The 19,205-nt window shown below is 42.0% G+C and overlaps 1 protein-coding gene across 6 annotated transcripts in view; it reads right to left on the bottom strand.

The window, feature by feature from the left end:
* TRIM24 (tripartite motif containing 24) overlaps positions 1-19,205 on the bottom strand; it is a 127,878-nt gene that overhangs the window by 11,391 nt on the left and 97,282 nt on the right. For all 6 annotated transcript variants that reach the window (XM_054655230.2, XM_054655231.2, XM_016945511.4 and 3 more), the window contains 3 exons: positions 6,874-7,047; positions 3,497-3,670; positions 875-1,010 (listed from right to left, as the gene is read on the bottom strand). In XM_054655230.2, coding sequence (XP_054511205.1) covers positions 875-1,010; positions 3,497-3,670; positions 6,874-7,047 — 484 coding nt within the window. The remainder of the gene's footprint in view (positions 1-874; positions 1,011-3,496; positions 3,671-6,873; positions 7,048-19,205) is intronic.

Here is a 19,205-nt window from a genome sequence, read left to right as displayed (position 1 = left end):
TCATGTCCTTTGGCAATACCACATGTGTTCCTTATTTGTATAAACTTGTCATATGATAAACAGTTTCTCTGCTATATTTTGTCATAAGTTTGTTTAAAACGGGCATCCCCATTTAAATTGTGTTCATGTGACTGTTGAGTGACTTAAATTCTCTTTTCATATTTTGGTTTAAGGTACCTACATCCTCAGAAGTAATATTAGCGTTTTTCTCTCAGAGGAAATGAGTAGGTATGTCAAGATTCACAAACACAATTAAACACCAAACAAATCACCAGAAGAGTGATTTCTACTTATTGTCACTAATACATTTTGACCCTAGTCAAATTACATCTTAAAGACCACATCACAGGCAACTTATCAACAAGAAAGAATATAACACCAATTTCCCCCTGGAAGTACTATAATGGTGAGAAGTTCTGTTGAAATTGAAAAGGTAAAGAAGGCCTAGTATGATGGCTCATGCCTGTAATCCCAAAGCTTTGGGAGGCTAAGGCAGAAAGGATTGCTTAAGGCCAGAAGTTCAAGACTGTCTCTACCAAAACACATTAGCCACGTTTGGTAGAGCAGCATACTTACAGTCCCAGCTACTCAGGAGGCTGAGGTGGGAGATCGCTTGAGCTCAGGAGTGAGTCTGCAGTGAGCTATGATCGCACCACTGCACTCTAGCCTGGCAACAGAGCGAGACTGTGACTCGAAAGAAAGAAAGGATAAAGAAATTTAACCTTTGTTTTCTCTGAAAGCATACTAATTTTAAATAGTGAAAAACTCAGATTAAGCATTCAACAAAAAAGAAGGAGAAGAGGGGTAATTTTTTATTCCAAGTAAAGTGAAAACTAGAAAAACTTTCACAAAAATCAAAAGAAGCCCACTTTACCTGCAAGGCCTGGAGATGGCACTGATGAATTTGGTGACTGGACCGTTCTGTTTGAGGGTGGTCTTGGCTGGCCATGATCTATATTAGTATCTTTCCTCACAATATTGTCCAGCATAATAGTACTTGAACAGTCAATCTTACAAGAAAAGAAATTATTTCAGGGCATTCTGATTTTGCAAGTTAAAAGCTACTTTTAAATTTATAAGAAAGCTTCAATAACTTAATTATTATCGAATAACAAAACATAGATACCACATTTGAGAAGTTCTAACAGATATTTTCCCCATAAACAACCTTGAATAAAGGTTTTCACTATCTTAGTGTTTCACCTTAGTAAAATATTGAGGACGCTATTTCAAAAACAGGAGTCAAAAGGAATATCATGTCATTCACACTCTTAAAAATTGAAAAAATTCTTATAAAGAAACGACAAAAGCTTGCCATATGAAAAACATAAACTTGGTGAGAAGACTATCACAATTTTACATTTCTTGCAAATCTCTTTAATGTCTCCCTAAACAGCATTCAATCTATTGTGGTATATGGTTTTGCTTGAAAAATATGAAGAAAATCTAGCCTCACACAGATAGATAGGACCTAGTGGATCCTCTGAAAGGGATACTTTAACAACTGATACTCTGGGTATATGCTAAATAGATGAAGTCCATATATCTACAGCACTAACCTCACTGAATACATTACTGTTGTTTTGTAGGAGAAAAGGTGAACCCTAAAGATTCTTGATTTAATATAACAGGAATACAAATAACACTTCTTTTCCTTATCCTAATTTCCAAATCCCTAATGAGTAAGAGTTTAATACTTTAGACACAAAAATTCTTTCATGCCTACATATACCAAATTTCCCACCAATGTCTTTGGGCTTAAAATCCAGTTCAATTCTTTAACATAGTTCTACTCTTGTTCAACCAGGATTCTATAAGATAATTAAGTCCTACAGCCATAGGGCACAGTTTGTATATAATGAATCAATTTCTTGCTTATGCACCTAGAATGGTACTAGTTATGAAGCACCTTTGGGAGAAATGAGAAAACAGTCACTCATTTCAGCTTATTCTGTAATTCCTAAGAGGAATTTCAGGTAAGAAAGCCTGGTGGAAAAAGGTTCACCTGTATGAGGACTGCAGAGGAAAAAGCAGAAAGAATTTTACTTCCTGTGGGTTTGGGGGCAGGGAAATCGGGCCAGGTGGTTAATATACAGGGTCATTTTTGTTTTAATATTCTTTGGCAATACTTGGCCAATATTTTTCAAAGAGTACAAAAAGTACTAGAATGACTAAATTTATGAGAACTTAATACAAGGAAAGTTGTTTACTTTGTGGGATAATCCTAAAAGCCAAATAAAACTATGGGGATTAGATGTAAGTTTTCCTATGAACCATCCATGCATGAGAAAATATATGTATTCTACTCATTTAAAGTATACAAAACTCTTTTAAAAATGGAATGACTCTGGTAAGATTAACAATGCAACTATTAGGAAATATTAATTGATCTCAACTTGAAAAACAAATAATGAAAATAAAGTTATTTTCACAATCTTATAGGTAATTTGATCCAAGTAAAGAGTACAAGAGATTTCCTAAAAGCTTCTTAACATTAGGTGCGTATGTATATGTGCACGACAGTAGGTTATCTAACTTTAGATTAAAAAAAGGATCAAACACAGAATCAACTTATATATGGAGATCTGTCTACAGAATGCAGACTTTCTGCCTTTGGAATAGTCATACTGGCTGGGTGTAGTGGCTCATGCCTGTAATCCCAGCACTTTAGGAGGCCAAGGCAGGAGGATCCCTTCAGCCCAGGAGTTCAAGACCAGCCTGGGTAACATAGGGCGTCTCCCCCATCTCTATTAAAAATAAAAATCATTTAAAAATATAATAAATAACAAAAAGTCATACTGACAAAGAGTTTGGAGAGTGAGTTAATTTACATGTAATATAAACCAGAGGTAATTTTGCACTTGTCAGTATGATCTAACAGGATTTCTATCATTAAACTTGTCTTCATCTCTTCTGATGTCCAGCCATTCAACGTCCCAGCATATCTTTCCATGTCCTTACTTTTCTCCTTTCCCAGCTTAGATTCCATGATCCATCACCATAATCACTCATTTACAAACACCTTTAACTCCGGTGGCTTGAAAGACAGTAGGTTATGTGTCCAATGTTCATAATCTTTTTATTTTTACTACTGTTGTAATATTCTAAAGGATTAAAATTAACTTGTAAAAACAAACAACCTATAATCCAACAAATTCATGCCTTCTACCAGATCCAAATTCACTAACAATTTTCTTTCTTTGTTGAGACAGGGTCTCGCTCTGTTAGGCTGGAGTGCAGTGGCATGATCTCAGCTCACCACAGCCTCCGCCTCCCAAGTAGCTGGGATTACAGGCGTGTGCTATCATGCCTGGTTAATTTTTGTATTTTTTGGTAGAGACGGGGTTTCACCATGTTGGCCAGGCTGGTCTCGAACTCCTGACCTCAAGTAATCTGTCTGCCTCAGCCTCCCAAAGTGCTGGGATTACAGGAGTGAGCCACTGCACCCGGCCAACAGTTTTCAACAGAGGCTAGTATAAATTTTGTGTCTACTTACATCCGGAAGAGAGGGAAGATTATAAGACCCTCCCACTGGTGAGCTCAAATCGATCATAGGTGAACCAAAAGCCTTTCCATCATATCCTGCTGCACTAGTAATCGTGGGGCTGGAAGGAGTAGAGGATGTGCTGTTGGTAGTTGATGGGGTTCCCTGTCCACTGCTGATCTGCCACTACAATAACAAGAAGAGAAGAACAAAGGCTATCAACAAGCTTATAAAATACAACATCTATCTAATCACTCACACAAAATGAAGTAGAAGAGTTCAACTGTAATTTACATGGAAGGAGAATGGGACAGCAAAAGACTGCACAAGTATATATAATTTTCATTAATCTTGTCAAAAAAAAAAAACCAAAACAGTAAAAAGCACTGATTTTTACTGGAAGACAACAGTTAGTATACACCAGAAAAATCACAGTACCCAATCTTGGCAGGTTTATACATACTGGAAAAAAAATGTAAATATATACATAGCAACTTCAAGGTAAAGATGGAGGGTTGAAAACATACATTTCTTCTATCCCTATCTGAAATACTTGAAAATACTAAGCTACAGACTGGTACTTTCAGGATTTTATATTCCTCTTCTCATATATGAACAGATAATTAGGCCTCGATAAATATCTGAGGAAAGTACTATCATTCCTGCTGAGATAAACACATTAAGATGATGATAGGCATGCTGAAGTATATAGAGGTGAAGCATGCTGCTGTCTGGAATTTACTCAAAACCTATTGAAAAACATGATGGGCTGGGCATGGTGGCTCATGTCTGTAATCGCAGCACTTTGGGAGCCCAAGGTGGGTGGATAACTTGAGGTCAAGAGTTCAAGACCACCCTGGCCAACATGGTGAAACTCCATCTCTACTAAAACACAAAAATTAACCGGGTGTGGTGGTGGGCACCTGTAATCCCAGCTACTTGGGAGGCTGTGGCAGGAGAATCACTGGAACGCAGGAGGCAGAGGTTGCAGTGAGCCAAGATTGCACCAGTGCACTCCAGCCTGGGCTACAGAGAGAGAGATTCCGCCTCAAAAAAAAAAAAAAAAAAAAAAAAAAAAAAAGGATGACTTGATGAATGGACAAAGGAATAGATAAACATGTAATAAGGCAAGTAGAACAAAATGTTCCCTATATAATTCTTTCAATTTTTATTATGTTTGAAAATTTTCATGCTGGAAGAAGGAAAGTAACTAAGTGTACTGCAAGATGCCGTATTTTCCAAACATGGTCATTCACAAATGAACAGCACTATATAAAATGTCTGAAACATTCCAATTTTGAAAAACCTAATTTATATATTCCATTGTAAAAACTACATACAGAAACATATGAAGTTGGACATGAATGTCTTCTTTACCACCTACTCCTCCCTCATATTCCCCACCTCTATGCCCCCTTTCCTCCTCCTCTACCAAGAACAATCAGTTGGTGGATCGTTTCAGGTTTTTTTCTATGTACAGGATGAGGCTGGAGGAAAACACACACACACATGAGATAACACCTCACAAAAATTCTATAACATGCTTTTCCTCACGTACTCAGAAAATCATATCTAGATTACTGCATTTTCTTAATATCTGAAAAGTATTCCACTGTATGAGTATACTCTAATTTGTTAAACTCATCTACTACTTAAACGCAATTTCCCAGTAGATTTTTTCCTGGCTTGTTCCTTTACTTATTCATTCATGTTTACATTTTTGGTCAACAACCATTTTAAAAAAACATGCTTACAGTATCTACTCATTAAAATATAATAAATAGGGAAGAGGTAAACATTTGAGTACTGAGCATGTGCTAGGTGCTTGTATATACATTAGAATAAACTCTCAACATAACTGCAAGATACGCATTTTATAGCTGAGGCAAGGGAGATGCGAAAAGACTAAGTAAGTGCCGCAAAATTATTAGGAAAATAAGTAGAATTTAAGGCCAAACTGAAGCTTGGGTCCTTTTTACTTTCCTTCTAATGATGAAATAATAGGTATGAATTTTATTTTAAATAATTAAAATATTGTTTAAGAGAATTTGGTGATGATATAGCAAAGGCAAATTGATTATACGAAGATATGTATAGACACAGAGTGTACATACTTTTAGAATAAAATATTAAAATGATTTTATTAAAATGGATGTTATAGAATTATGAAAATTGCATCATCTTTATTTTGGTCTTGGAGAAACCAAAATCAGTCTACAATCAGCTAGACAGGCTGTTGTCATAGGAGCTTTGAGAAGAAAAAACACTGTGATAACTTTTACTTTAAGATAATGCAAAACACAGAAAATATTTTTACCTGAAGACACTAAGTATATAAATAATACAGCCGGGTATGGTGGCCCACACCTGTAATCCCAGCACTTTGGGAGGCTGAGGCGGGCATATCACTTGAGGCCAGGAGTTCGAGACTAGCCTGGCCAACATGGTGAAACCCTGTCTCTACTAAAAATACAAAAATTAGCCAGGCATGGTAGTGGGCGCCTGTAATCCCAGCTACTCTGGAGGCTGAGGCAGGAAAATTGCTTGAACCCGGAAGGCAGAGGTTGCAGTGAGCTGAGATCATGCCACTGTACTCTAGCCTGAGTGACAGAGAGAGACTTTTAAAAAAAAAAAAAAAAAAAAAAAAAAAAAAAAAAAAAAAAAGGAGGCCAGGTACGGTGGCTTACGAGTTTAGGAGATTGAGACCATCCTGGCTAACACGGTGAAACCCAGTCTCTACTAAAAATACAAAAAAAATTAGCCGGGCGTGGTGGCGAGTACCTGTAGTCTCAGCTACTCAGGAGGCTGAGGCAGGAGAAATGGTGTGAACCCAGGAGGCAGAGCTTGCAGTTAGCACAGATTGCGCCACTGCACTCCAGCCTAGGCAACAGAGAGAGACTCTGTCTCAAAAAAAATAAAAAAATAAAAATAAATAAGCTGTATCATATTAAATATGCATTAAATATTAAACTTCATCAGATATATATGTATTCCCTCTTGAAACTGTGCCATAATTTTGTTTCCAAGAAATCTTCTTGAGACGCTTCAAAGATTCATTTATTGTTCTATTTTGTGGAATGTAACTTGTATTTGTTAGAATACTTTTATCTTAGGAAATTTAATATACTCACCTAAAAGTTATCCATACCATATTATAAAAATTAATACCTATGGTCATTGATTATATTGGGCCATCACTTCTACATAAGTGGTTTAATTTCTCTTACTGATAAAAAGCATCAAACTTTGCAATTCACATTTATTTAAAAAATGAAAAAGAAGGCTTGCTCTTGGCTCTTTATAACCTGTTGCTTAATCTATAAATTCTTTGTGATTTGAAAGTAGAAAGCAGCAGAAAAAGCAATTGAGAAAAGAAGGTAGATATATACCTGTTTTATGGCTTGTTGAGCCAAGAAAGCCATCTGTAGGGGGTTTGGCTTTATTGCTTGTCGTGGTATGTTCTGGTTTGGTGGATATCTCAGTTGTTGAGGATGAGGAGGAAGAACTGGTCCATTGGGTTTGGGGCTGTGATTCTGAAAGTTTATCAAACGTGGAGGCGGTTGCTAGAAAAAAGAAATTAAACCAATTTAGTAACAATCTTCTTCTGAAAAACAAATTATAAATCTCTATCTTATAAAACTTTTACAGAAAAATAGAACTCTGCCACAGATCAATCAATTATTAAGATTTACATAAGGGAATGAGGGGTGGGGGATGGGCAGACTTTCAGAATTTGTGTAAACAACTTTTTTAAAAGAACCTTACTAGGAAAGAACCTTGGGAGAGGGATTGCCACCTAGATTTTGTAAGTAGATTGTACCAGAATTGGACCTAGGCCATGTTGGGAAGTAAGTAAAATGTGTCTTTGGTATCCTTCTAAGTCCTTCACAATTATCTTTCACAAAGAACTACCCTTTTGAAACCTCCTAAAAATAAAGTGATGGTAGAATAATAACTGCTAACACTTATTGAGCAGTTATTAAATGCCAGGTACTGCTTTAAGTGCTTCACATGTATTCACTAATTTATTCTTAGCAATATTATTATAAAGCACAGATTATTTCTATTTTATAGATAAGAAAGCTAAAATAGAGCACAGAAAATTTAGTAACTTGCTCAAGATTAACAAAGACAATAAGGCATGGAGCTGGGATTTGAACAAGTAATCTGGCTCAATGGGTGTACTCAAAATGAACAAATCGTTAATAATGAAAACAGTTGATATTAATAACACTTAGTAAGTTTTAGATCTTATTGAGCCCTGGCAGGCATTTTACATATTATTATGTTATTGAGCCTTATGAAGTAGGTATTATTACCTTTGTTTTGCAAATTAGGAAACTAAAAGTTTGAAAACATAATTTGAAAAAAGTCACACAGCTAATACCAAGCAGCACACCAAGGCTTTAATCCAAATCTAGTCTGCCATATCATTACCAAAACATGTTCAGGTGCTTAGCTGGCTGTTAAGATACTGAGTAATTACAACTTAGAGGATGAGTCTCCATAGAAGAAAACATTTTCTGTTTTTTGTTTGTTTGTTTGTTTGTTTGTTTTTTGAGATGGAGTCTTGTTCCGATCTTGGCTCACTGCAACCTCTGCCTCCTGGGTTCAAGTGATTCTCCTGCCTCAGCCTCCCAAGCGGCTGGAATTACAGGAATGCCCCACCACACCTGGCTAATTTTTGTATTTTTAGTAGAGATGGGGTTTTGCCATGTTGGTCAGGCTGGTTTCGAACTCCTGACCTCAAGTGATCAGCCCACCTCAGCCTCCCAAAGTCCTGGGATTACAGGCTTGAGCCACTGTGCCTGGCCAGAAAACATATTTTCAAAGCAAAGTCTCCAAGAACAACCCTGGTTGATTACAGGAAGGCTGGGTGAAGGAATCACAAATGAGGCTGAAGCAGAAATAAAGAGAAAAACAAGTTTCCCTGTACTTAGCTGACTCACTCCAAGGCCAGCAATATGCAGGGCCCTGGCAAAGCTTTGATAAAACTATCTGGAAAGCCAGAGCCCAAAGGAAGGAGCTCCAGAGACTCTCCCAACATCCCCTCAGAGCAAGCTTAAGCAAATCAAATTCCTTTACTATCTCCTCACCCCCCTTACCATTACTCAATTTCCAAGTTTTGTAAGTTCCTGTTTTTCCTTCAATGCAGCTGCAAGGTCACAAGCTATGCTAAGGATTATGAAACCTGTCACTGATTAACTGCCTTTGTTCTGCTTCTGTAAGCCTGCTTGCCTACACCATGAGTTTCATGCCATTAGATTCCCGCCACGCCATTTAAACTAGCCAACCCCCTTTCAGAAGTGTGTATAAAAGTCAAGCCCTGTCTTTGTTCAGGGCCTAGCCTTTGGATGTGAATCCGTTGGGCCAGTGGCCACTTAAATAAAATCCTCCTATTCTACCTATTGGTCTCTCCAGTCCTCTGATTCCTGAAACATTTTCTGGGGGCTCGCCCGGGATTGGAGACGAAAGGTTTACTGTCTCTTCGCCTGTGAGACTGGAGCCCCAGGCCGGGGGAGACCTGTGACCCCAGGCGCCACTGGGAGAACTTCAACCCAGAGGGGTGATCAGCTCTCCCGTGACCCTACCTAACAGCACAATGGAACCTAAGCAGGTACAGGATGATTCCAGGAACAGTGCACTACAGGATTGTGGTAAGGTTTGGGCCCGAGGCAGGACCTGTCCCATAAGAATGGAAGGGGAGCCTGATCACCTCCTGGGGTGTAACTAGTGGTCAAACACAGGACATGAGAGTGGCTTGCAAAGTCAGGGAAGCTCACAAGCTCACACCCCAACCAACCCAGGACATGAGAGTGGCTTGCAGAGTCAGTTGAGAAAGAGGAACTGGGAGCGGGGAAGTGTGTGAATGCATGTGAAAGAGGCGGTTCCAGGAGGAACCAACGCGGGGAGTGATGTGTGGGGGCCGCAGTTCTCTTAGCGTAGACCATACACTCTGAGAGAACCATGGGACTGACCGGGACTAGCAGTGTTCCACATATGGCTTAGGGAGGTGCCCCACAATTTAGTAATTGTGGGGGTCAAAACGGAGCCTCCAATGCTAAGTGGTGTCTGAAATACTCCTGCGAGGGGGACGGTCTAATCGGTCTTAAGTGAAAGTGAGAGTGAGTGTGTTGCGCTGTAACTGGGAGGAAATGAGAGGGAAGTCGTCAAAACCCACCCCATTACAATGTATGTTAAAGAATTTTAAGAAAGGTTATGCAGGGGATTACGGGATGAAGTTGACCCCTCAGAGGTTGAGAACTCTGTGAAATAGAATGGCCCTCTTTTAGTGTCGGATGGCCAGCCAAAGGAACCACAGATAGGGAAACAATTGGCCATGTATTTAAGGTGGTGATTGGGGTCGAAGGACAGCCAGGGCACCCAGACCAATTCCCTTATATTGACTCATGGCTAAATGTAGTTCAAACTTGACCTGCATGGTTGCAGCCCTGCCTGGCAGCTTACTGCAAAATGCTTGTGGCTCAGACCGAGCCTAAAGTGAAAGTAAAATCAGCTTTGCTGGCAAATACGGAGACAAAGAAGAAGTCATGGGAAGGGCAAGAGAAACCAGTTTTGCAGGAACTGCCAGAGGAGATAGAAATTCCTCTTCCATATATTCTAATCTACCCCCATTTACTGAGGCCAATGGCCCCCAAGGAGTCAGATTCAGATGGTAACATGCTCCAAGACTCACCCCAAAAGGAAAGATCGGAGCCCCAGGAGGTCAGGGAAGAAAGACAAGATGATCAAGTGGGCTGCCTCCGATCTGGTCATGCTTGGGCTATGCAAATGCCTCTTAGGGAGACACGGGGACCCATCTATTAGGATGAACAGGGTCAAGTCCAAGGGGGGCAATGGAACTTCATCTACCAGCCTTTTACAACCACTGATCTCCTAAACTGGAAACACCATACCCCCTCCTACATGGAGAAGACCCAGGCCCTCATAGATCTAATGCAATCCATCTTCCAGACACACAATCCAACTTGGCCAGACTGTAGGCAGCTCCTCTTGACACTGTTTAACACTGAGGAGTGCTGGAGGGTAATCCAGGCAGCTCTCTGCTGGCTAGAAGCCAGTGCACCTGAAGGCACACTTAACGTTCAGGCATACACTCAGGGCCAGTTTCCAGAAGCAGACCCCCACTGGGATTCAAATCATGCAGTCCAATTAACAGTACCTATAGAGGTACCGAGAAGCACTCTTGCAAGGGCTAAAGGAAGGCAGGAAAAAGGCAATCAATATAGGAAATATCTCAGAAGTTCTTCAAGGAGCTGATGAGAGCCCTAGCCAGTTTTATGAGAGACTCTGTGAGGCATTCCAGCTTTACACTCCGTTTGACCCTGAGGCCTCTGAAAATCAGTGCACAGTGAATACAGCATTTGCAGGACAAGCCCAGAGTGACATCAGGTGGAAGATGCAAAAGCTAAAAAATTTCGCAGGCATGAATGCCACCCAACTTATGGGAGTGGCCACCAAGGTGTATATTAACCGTGACCAAGAGGCAAAAAAGGAAGCAGATCGGAGGCTTAGGAAAAAGGCCAATATGTTAGCAGTGGCCCTTACGGTAAGGGAAACTAGCATTGCAAGAGGGCGCGGATGTGGACACGGGCACAGACGGAGATGGGGCCAAACCAGACAGAGGCTCAAAGCCGGCTGAGGTTAGATAAGCACCAATGTGCATGATGCTAAAAGGGCCACTGGAAAAAATCAGTGTCCAGAGGGCAGTGAAGAAAATGGCGGAGGCTACGAAACAAAAATGCCACCAGTCAAAGGCTGCTGCACCCTGAACGAACCAGATACCGACCTGATCGGGGTGGCAGGGATTGAAGAATATAAGGACAAGGACAGACCAGGCTCCTTCTCCTTAGGCCCCCAGGAGCCCATGGTCACATTAGAAGTGGGGGACCAGCTAATGGACTTTATGGTGGACAATGGGGCTGAATAGCTGGTAGTAACCCGATCCATAGGACCACTATCCAAAAACTATACAACTATTGTAGGGGTCACCAGGGTCTCAGAGAAGAGGCCATTTTGTTGGCCAAGGAGGTTCGTTATAGGAGGACAAGAGGTCCAACATGAATTCCTGTACCTCCCAAATTGCCCAGTTCCCCTGCTGGGGAGAGACCTACTCTGGAAACTGCAAGCACAGATTGCTTTTGGGCCACAAGGGGATATGACTCTAAACCTGACTGACCCAAAGGCCATGGTGTTAACCCTTACCGTCCCGCAAACTGAAGAATGGAGGCTATACACAAAAAAGCCACCAGAACTGTCTCACAAACCAGGAATACTTGAATTATAGAGGCTACTTAATAAAATTCCTGGAGTATGGGCTGAAGATAACCCACCCGAGCTGGCTAAAGATTAGATGCCAGTGGTAGTAGAGCTAAAACCAGGGGCAACCCCAGTTTAGTTTGCCAGTACCTGGTTTTCCCGGAAGCCATATGAGGTGTTCACAAACACTTAGAGTGAGCAACTCTACTAACATGGAATCATGTTTGTAGTCAAATGCCAGTCACCCTGGAACATCCCACTCCTGCCAGTACAGAAGCCATCTGGAGAATACAGGCCGGTGCAGGACTTGTGTGCTGTGAACCACACTACAGTAAACATCCACCCGATAGTACCAAACCCATATACTTTGATGGGACTTATTCCAGCAAGTGCTGCCTGGTTTACTTGCCTAGACCTGAAAGATGCATTCTTCTATCTTCACCTGGCACCAATTAGCCCATTTTGCGAGTCGCAAATGGGGCGAGTCGCAGTTCACCTGGACAAGACTCCCACAAGGATTCAAAAAATCTCCCACAATCTTTAAACCTCAAGGCCTACACCCCGCCAAATGACAACTGCACCTTGCTGCAATATATAGATGACCTTTTTTTGGCAGCCCCAACCCAAGAAGACTGCTTTCAAGGAACCCAAGACCTCCTCCATCTCCTGTATAAGGTGTCCAGGAAGAAGGCTCAAATCTGCTCCAGGAGAGTCCAATATTTAGGCTTTGAAGTAAGTCAAGGGGAACAATGGCTTGGCAGTGAGCGAAAGAAGGCTGTTTGTGCACTCCCCACTCCAAACACCCAGCGACAAATAAGAGAATTCCTAGGGGCAGCAGGGTTCTGCTGTATCTGGATCCCAAATTTCTCATTTATGGCCAAGCCATTATATGAAGCCACAAAAGAGGGGAGAAAAGGAGCCCCTCCTCTGGGAGGCTGACCAGGAGAAGGCATTTAAGCAGATCAAAGAAGCCCTAACTCAGGCCCCAGCCGTAGGATTGCGAGATCTAACTAAGCCTTTCTTTCCATATGTCCATGAGTGAAAAGGAATCACTATAGGGGTCCTAATTCAGGTCATAGGATCATGGCATGGCCCGGTAGCATAATTATCCAAGCAATTGGATTCTGTGGCACTAGGATGGCCTCTGTGCCTCAAAGCACTAGCTGCCACAGCCCTATTGGCACAGGAAGCTGACCAACTGACTCTAGGGCAGCAACTGACCATCCAGGTACTGCACTCGGTTATAACTTTAATGCATCAGAGATGGCATCCTTGATTATCAAACCTAAGAATGACTCGATACCAAGGGCTCCTATGCAAAAATCCTCACATAAATACCCTAAACCTGGCTACCTTGCTCCCAACTGATTTGGAACCAGGAGGCCCCCTTCATTGCCGTGTAGATGGAGTAGGCGAGGTATCCTCAAGCCAGAAAGATCTTACAGACCAACCCCTCAAGGACCCAGATGTTGAATACTTTACAGATGGAAGCAATTTTGTATTGGAAGGGGTCCAGCAGGCTGGGTATGCAGTAGTAACATTGGACTCAGTGGTAGAGGCTCAGTTTCTGCCCACAGAACATCAGCCCAAAAAGCAGAAGACCTAATAGCCCTGACAAGAGCCCTTTTGCTAGCAAAAGACAAAAAAAGTCAATGTTTATACTGACTCCAAATATGCCTTCGCCACATTGCATGTTCATGGAGCTATATATAAGGAAAGAGGACTCTTAACTGCTGGGGGCAAAGAAATAAAGTATGAGGAAGAACTCCTACAGCTCTTAGATGCTGTATAGGCCCCAAAGAAAGTGGCTGTTATGCACTGCAAAGGCATCAAAAGGCAGGAACACTAGAGGCCAAAGGAAACAGAAAAGCAGACATGGAGGCAAAACAGGCAGGAATGACTACCCCACATTGTAAAAAGGAAGCCCTAGCTTTGCCTCTCCTCCCAGAGGTCCCAAATTACTCTCCAAATGAAAGGGCCTGGTGTGCCAAACAGACTGGACATTACATTGAAGAACGATGGTGGAAATTCTCTGATGAGAGGCTAGCCATCCCTGAAATAGTGACCCCCAAATTTGTAAGACAATTCCATCAAGGAACTCATATAAGGAAAACGGCACTAGAAAGACTACTTGGACACCATTTCTATGTGCTGTGGCTCACTGCCATCACCCGAGCCGTTTGCAAACAATATCTAATTTGTGCCCAGAACAACCCACGGCAAGGGCCCACTCGGCCCCAGGAATACAGTAAATAGGAGCCACACCCTGTAAAAACCTACTAATGGACTTCACTGAGCTGCCCCGAGCCAGAGGCTATCCGTACATGTTAGTGCTTGTCTGCACCTTTTCAGGATGGGTCGAGACTTTCTCCACCAGAACAGAGAAAGCATGAGAAGTGACTAAAGTATTGTTAAGAGACATTATCACCAGATTTGGACTGCCCTTGACTCCAAGGTCAGATAATGGTCCAGCATTTGTAGCCGAAATAGCTCAAGATCTAGCAAGGCTGTTAAAAATAAAATGGAAGTTACACATAGCCTACAAGCCACAGAGTTCAGGAAAAGTGGAACACATGAATTGGACACTTATACAGCTACTGAAGAAATATTGGCAAAAAACTCATCTGAGATGGGATCAAGTCCTGCCTATGGTCCTCCTCTGAGTCAGGTGCACCCCCACCAAACAAACTGGTTATTTGCCCTATGAGATCTTGTTCGGTTGGCCATCCCCAATCATAGGTCAAATTAAAGGTGACCTCCATGAACTAGGGGAATTAACCTTAAGAAGGCAAATGCAGGCTTTAGGGATAGCCATGCAAAGTATCCATGGCTGGGTACAGGAAAGAATGCCCATAAGCCTAACAGACCCATCACACCCTTTTAGACCTGGGGACTCTGTTTAGGTTAAGAAATGGAACCCAACCACTTTAGGACCCATATAGGATGGGCCCCATACTGTAATCTTGTCCACTCCCACTGCTGTTAAAGTTGCAGGAACTGTGCCTTGGATCCACCACAGTCAGCTGAAACCAGCAGCCCAAGACAAGTGGACCAGCCAACAGGACCCAGACCATCTGACCCGGCTGATCCTACGGTGGGACCAGGTTGCCAGTGAAGTCAACAGCCTTGCTCTGGTCACCCTGGAAGCTGACCAGTCTATGCACGGCTGAAGCTTGAGGAGACAACAGCCCGGCTCTAGTCACCCCAGAAGCTGACTAGTCTATGCACGGCCGAAGCGTGAGCACCATCAGGGAAGTAAATGTGGTTAGAATTCTTAGGTCCAATAGCTTTCCTTATAATACTAATTGTTTTACTATTATCCTGTCTCTTTATCCAACCTCCTCCTGGGGGCAAAGACCTCTTTTGTCCCTGCTGGGTATAAACATGCTACTCTTTACTTTGTTGCTACTCATCCCCATCATGGCACTCCTCATACCAGTGTCAGAAAATGGACTCATAGAAGGGTGCCCCCACTGCATACATACTACGCGGTCGGGGAGCACCATAACTAGGACTCTGCTGTACTATATTTATTATGAGTGCGCAGGGAGCCACTTAGGAACTTGTGCTCATAACCAGGTAACCTATTCAATCTGTGACCCAGGAAATAGCCAGCCCTACATATGTTAGGACCCTAAGTCCCCACCTATTGAGACTTGGTTTGAAGTTCATACTAAGGAAGGGGATCTTCCAAACCAAATCAAAGCCTCTTCCCCTTATGGGGAGGTCATATCCTTATACTTCAATGTTTGCCAGGAGGTAGCAATCCTGTAGTGGTCCATTATCATTGGCCCCACAGGGCACTATGGTACTTGTTCCAAGCAAAAATGTGTGCCCCGTTTGTTCCTCTAGGTCCCCGTTAATAGCCCGCTGGAGCTGCATGACTTGGTCCACTTATCAACAACCACCAAGGCAAGTCATACATATGAAACTACTGGAAAAACCAACTCATAAACCTAGCATTTGCTATCCTGCACATCTCACCATCTTAGAGCCAGGTCTGCCCATATGGACTACAGGCTATCCCACGACACTGGGGTTCAAAGTCAAAGGTCAAAAAGTAAACTCAGAAGTCAGTCTGTATATTATAAAGAAAACCTGGACCGATTCAACCCAACAGTTCCGAGTTTTTGAGTCATTCTATGAGCACATCCACCAGGAGTTGCCTGAATCCTCTCCCTTGGCCAGCAACCTGTTTGCCCAACTGGCTGAAAACATAGTCAGTAGCCTACATGTCTCCTCATGCTATGCATGTGGAGGAACCATCATAGGGGATCAATGGCAGTAGGAAGCAAAGGAGCTAATGCCCCAAGGTAACTTTACTCTGACTGTCCTCTCCCCTGAACCAACATTCACAAGCTTGAGCGTCTGGCCCTTAAAAAATCTCTATTATCAGGAGATTGTGCATTGCTCGCTGGGAAAAGGCCTTTACCAACTGGGTGGGAGAATTAACTTACCTAGGACAGCAATATTACAATGAAACAATAGGAAAGACTTTATGGTGGGGCAGGATAAATAATTCCAAATCACCCCACCCTAGTCCATTCTCCTGTTTCCCCTCTTTACATCACTCTTGGTACCAGCTTGAAACTCCAAATGCCTGGCAGGCACCCTCTGGCCTCTACTGGATCTGTGGGTCATGGGCATATGGGCAGCTGCCAGAGGCCTGTGTACTAGGGACAATCAGACCATCCTTCTTCCTAATCCCTCTAAGGCAAGGAGAAGCCTTAGGATACCCTGTTTATGATGAAACAAAAAGGAGAAACAAAAGGGGCATAACCATAGGAATTAGAAAGATGATGAATGGCCCCCTGAGAGAATAATCCAATATTATGGGTCAGCCACCTGGGCGGAAGATGGAATGTATGGATACTGTACCCCTATTTACATGCTCAACTGCATCATAACGTTATAGACAGTGCTTGAAATCATGACTAATGTCGCTGCAAGGGCCTTAAATCTACTGGCCTAACAAGCCACAAAAACGAGAAATGCTATTTCTCAAAATAGACTGGCTTTAGACTAGTCTCATAGCCCAGGAAGGTGGGGTATGCAGAAAGTTCAATGTAACTAATTGCTGCCTAGAAATTGATGACAATGGAAAGGTCATTGAAGATATAACTGCAAAAATCCAAAAATTAGCCCATGTTCCAGCCCAGACTTAGAAAGGATGGTCTCCAGATACCCTCTTCGGGGGCTGGTTTTCATCCCTCAGAGGATTTAAAACCTTAATAGGAATAGTCCTGGCCATACTAGGAGGTTGCTTAATACTCCCTTGTCTCTTACCCCTCCTTGTTAAAAACATCCAATCGGCCATAGAGACTCTTGTAACCAGGCAAACTACCACTCAGCTAATGGCTCTAACTAAATATCAACCTTTGTCAAAGGAAGAAACCTGCCTTTTCATGAAGAATTACGTGATAGAGATGCTTTCCATTAAACTTCATTTACAGGGAGCATCAAAGGGGGGAATGAAGCCGAAATTAAAAAGAGGAAAACAAGTTTTCCTGTACTTAGCTGACTCACTCCAAGGCCAGCAATAGGCAGGGCCCTGACAAAGCCTTGAAAACACTATCTGGAAAGCCAGAGCCCAAAGGAAGGAGCTCCAGAGACTCTCCCAACACCCACTCAGAGCAAAGTTAAGAAAAACAAATTCCTTTACTATCTCCTCATGCCCCTTACCATTACTCAATTTCCAGGTTTTATAAGCTCCTGCTTTTCTTTCAATGCAGCTGCAAGGTCACAAGCTATGCTAAGGATTACGAAATCTGTCACTGTTTGATTCAAACTGCCTTTGTTTTGCCTCCGTAAGCCTCCTTGCCTGTACCACGAGTTTTGTGCCATTTAAATTAGCCAACCCCCTTTCAGAAGTGTGTATAAAAGTCAAGCCCTGTCTTTGTTTGGGACCTAGCCTTTGGATGTGAATCTGTTGGGCCAGTAGCCACTTAAATAAAATCCTCCTGTTCCATCTATTGGTCTCTCTGGTCCTCTGATTCCTGCAACAAGGCAAAGGCTAGAAAGCAAGCCTGCTCTGTGGGCTCATAAATACTAGCCCTGGAAATTGAGACCAGTCCTAGAAGAAAAAGGTAACCTTATATGCCAGTCTCCTCTTGACTGATTCTCTACAGTTGGGAATGTATTGCAAAATAAATATTCTTTTTAGTATATCTTAACTGTATGATCACAACTTCTCAAAGAGGAGCCTATTTCCCCCTACATTCACAGGGGGACAAATAATCTTTTAAGGTTGAAGCAGCAACACCTGAAACTTTGACACTGTGAAGGCAGACAGCTATAAAGTACAGTCCTATCCTCTTTATTATTTTTATTTTTCCTATTTTTGGAATTTACTATCCTCACCTGGGTCAACTGCTTCTCTCTTAAAAATTAGTTGGCACTGGGTTTACCTCTCATTAACTTTCAAGAGTGGCCAGCAATTACAGACCCAGTGAAAAATACATTTAGAAGCTGATTCTAAACAAGTGAAATTCTGTAGGTAAAGAGTAGAAAAATAATATTAGAGAAAAATAAGAAAATCTCGAAACTTTAAAAAAGTATAAGCCTAAAAGCCATAGCAATGTTTTTATTTTTCCATGAAAATTTTGTGAATTGAAGGGTTTTATATCATAGAAATACAAGCAGAACATACTTAGGAAATTACATGGAAAAGCTTTTAAATTTATCTAAGGGATAATTTTTCTTAGCCCAAAATGGTCCTTAAGGGAGAATAAAGGTAGTCATAGAAGTCTTTTGCCACGTTCATCCAGACTAATGTTTACATACTGACAACCAAAAAAATGACACTTAATGCCAGCGTAATGTGCTACGGTATGTAAGATGTCGACCATGCCATGAAGATGCTTATGGTCTGGTAAGATGTAAGGTGATTTCCGCCCCCCTCCTAAACTGTTATGGTTGATTGAGTTAGTGTCTAAGAATCCCGTGACAGGGGAAGCAACTTAAAAAATAAAATTAGGGGCTGGGCACAGTGGGTTATGCCTGTAATCCCAGCACTTTGGGAGGCTGAGGTGGGTGGATGACGAGGTCAGGAGATCGAGACCATCCTGGCTAAAAAGGTGAAACCCCATCTCTACTAAAAATACAAAAAATTAGCCGGGTGTGGTGGCACATGCCTATAGTCCTAGCTACTTGGGAGGCTGAGGCGGGAGAGTCGCTTGAACCCGGGAGGCAGAGGTTGTAGTGAGCTGAGATCGTGTCATTGCACTCCAGCCTGAGTGACAGAGTGAGACTCCATCTCAAAAAAAAAAAAAAAAAAAAAAAAAAATTGGATTATAGTAAAAATAAGAATGGTAGACAGTATATTTGCTCAGAAATAAAGTTTGAAAAAGGTAGATTATAATGAATCACACTTCTGCCCTTTTCTATTTCACTCTGCCCTAATTTCTAAGATGCAATGTGGTTTACTGAACACTGCATCCTC

The sequence above is a fragment of the Pan troglodytes genome, chromosome 6, assembly GCF_028858775.2.
Source record: "Pan troglodytes isolate AG18354 chromosome 6, NHGRI_mPanTro3-v2.0_pri, whole genome shotgun sequence".
Lineage (NCBI taxonomy): Eukaryota > Metazoa > Chordata > Mammalia > Primates > Hominidae > Pan > Pan troglodytes.
This window is presented reverse-complemented; position numbering and strand designations above follow the sequence as displayed.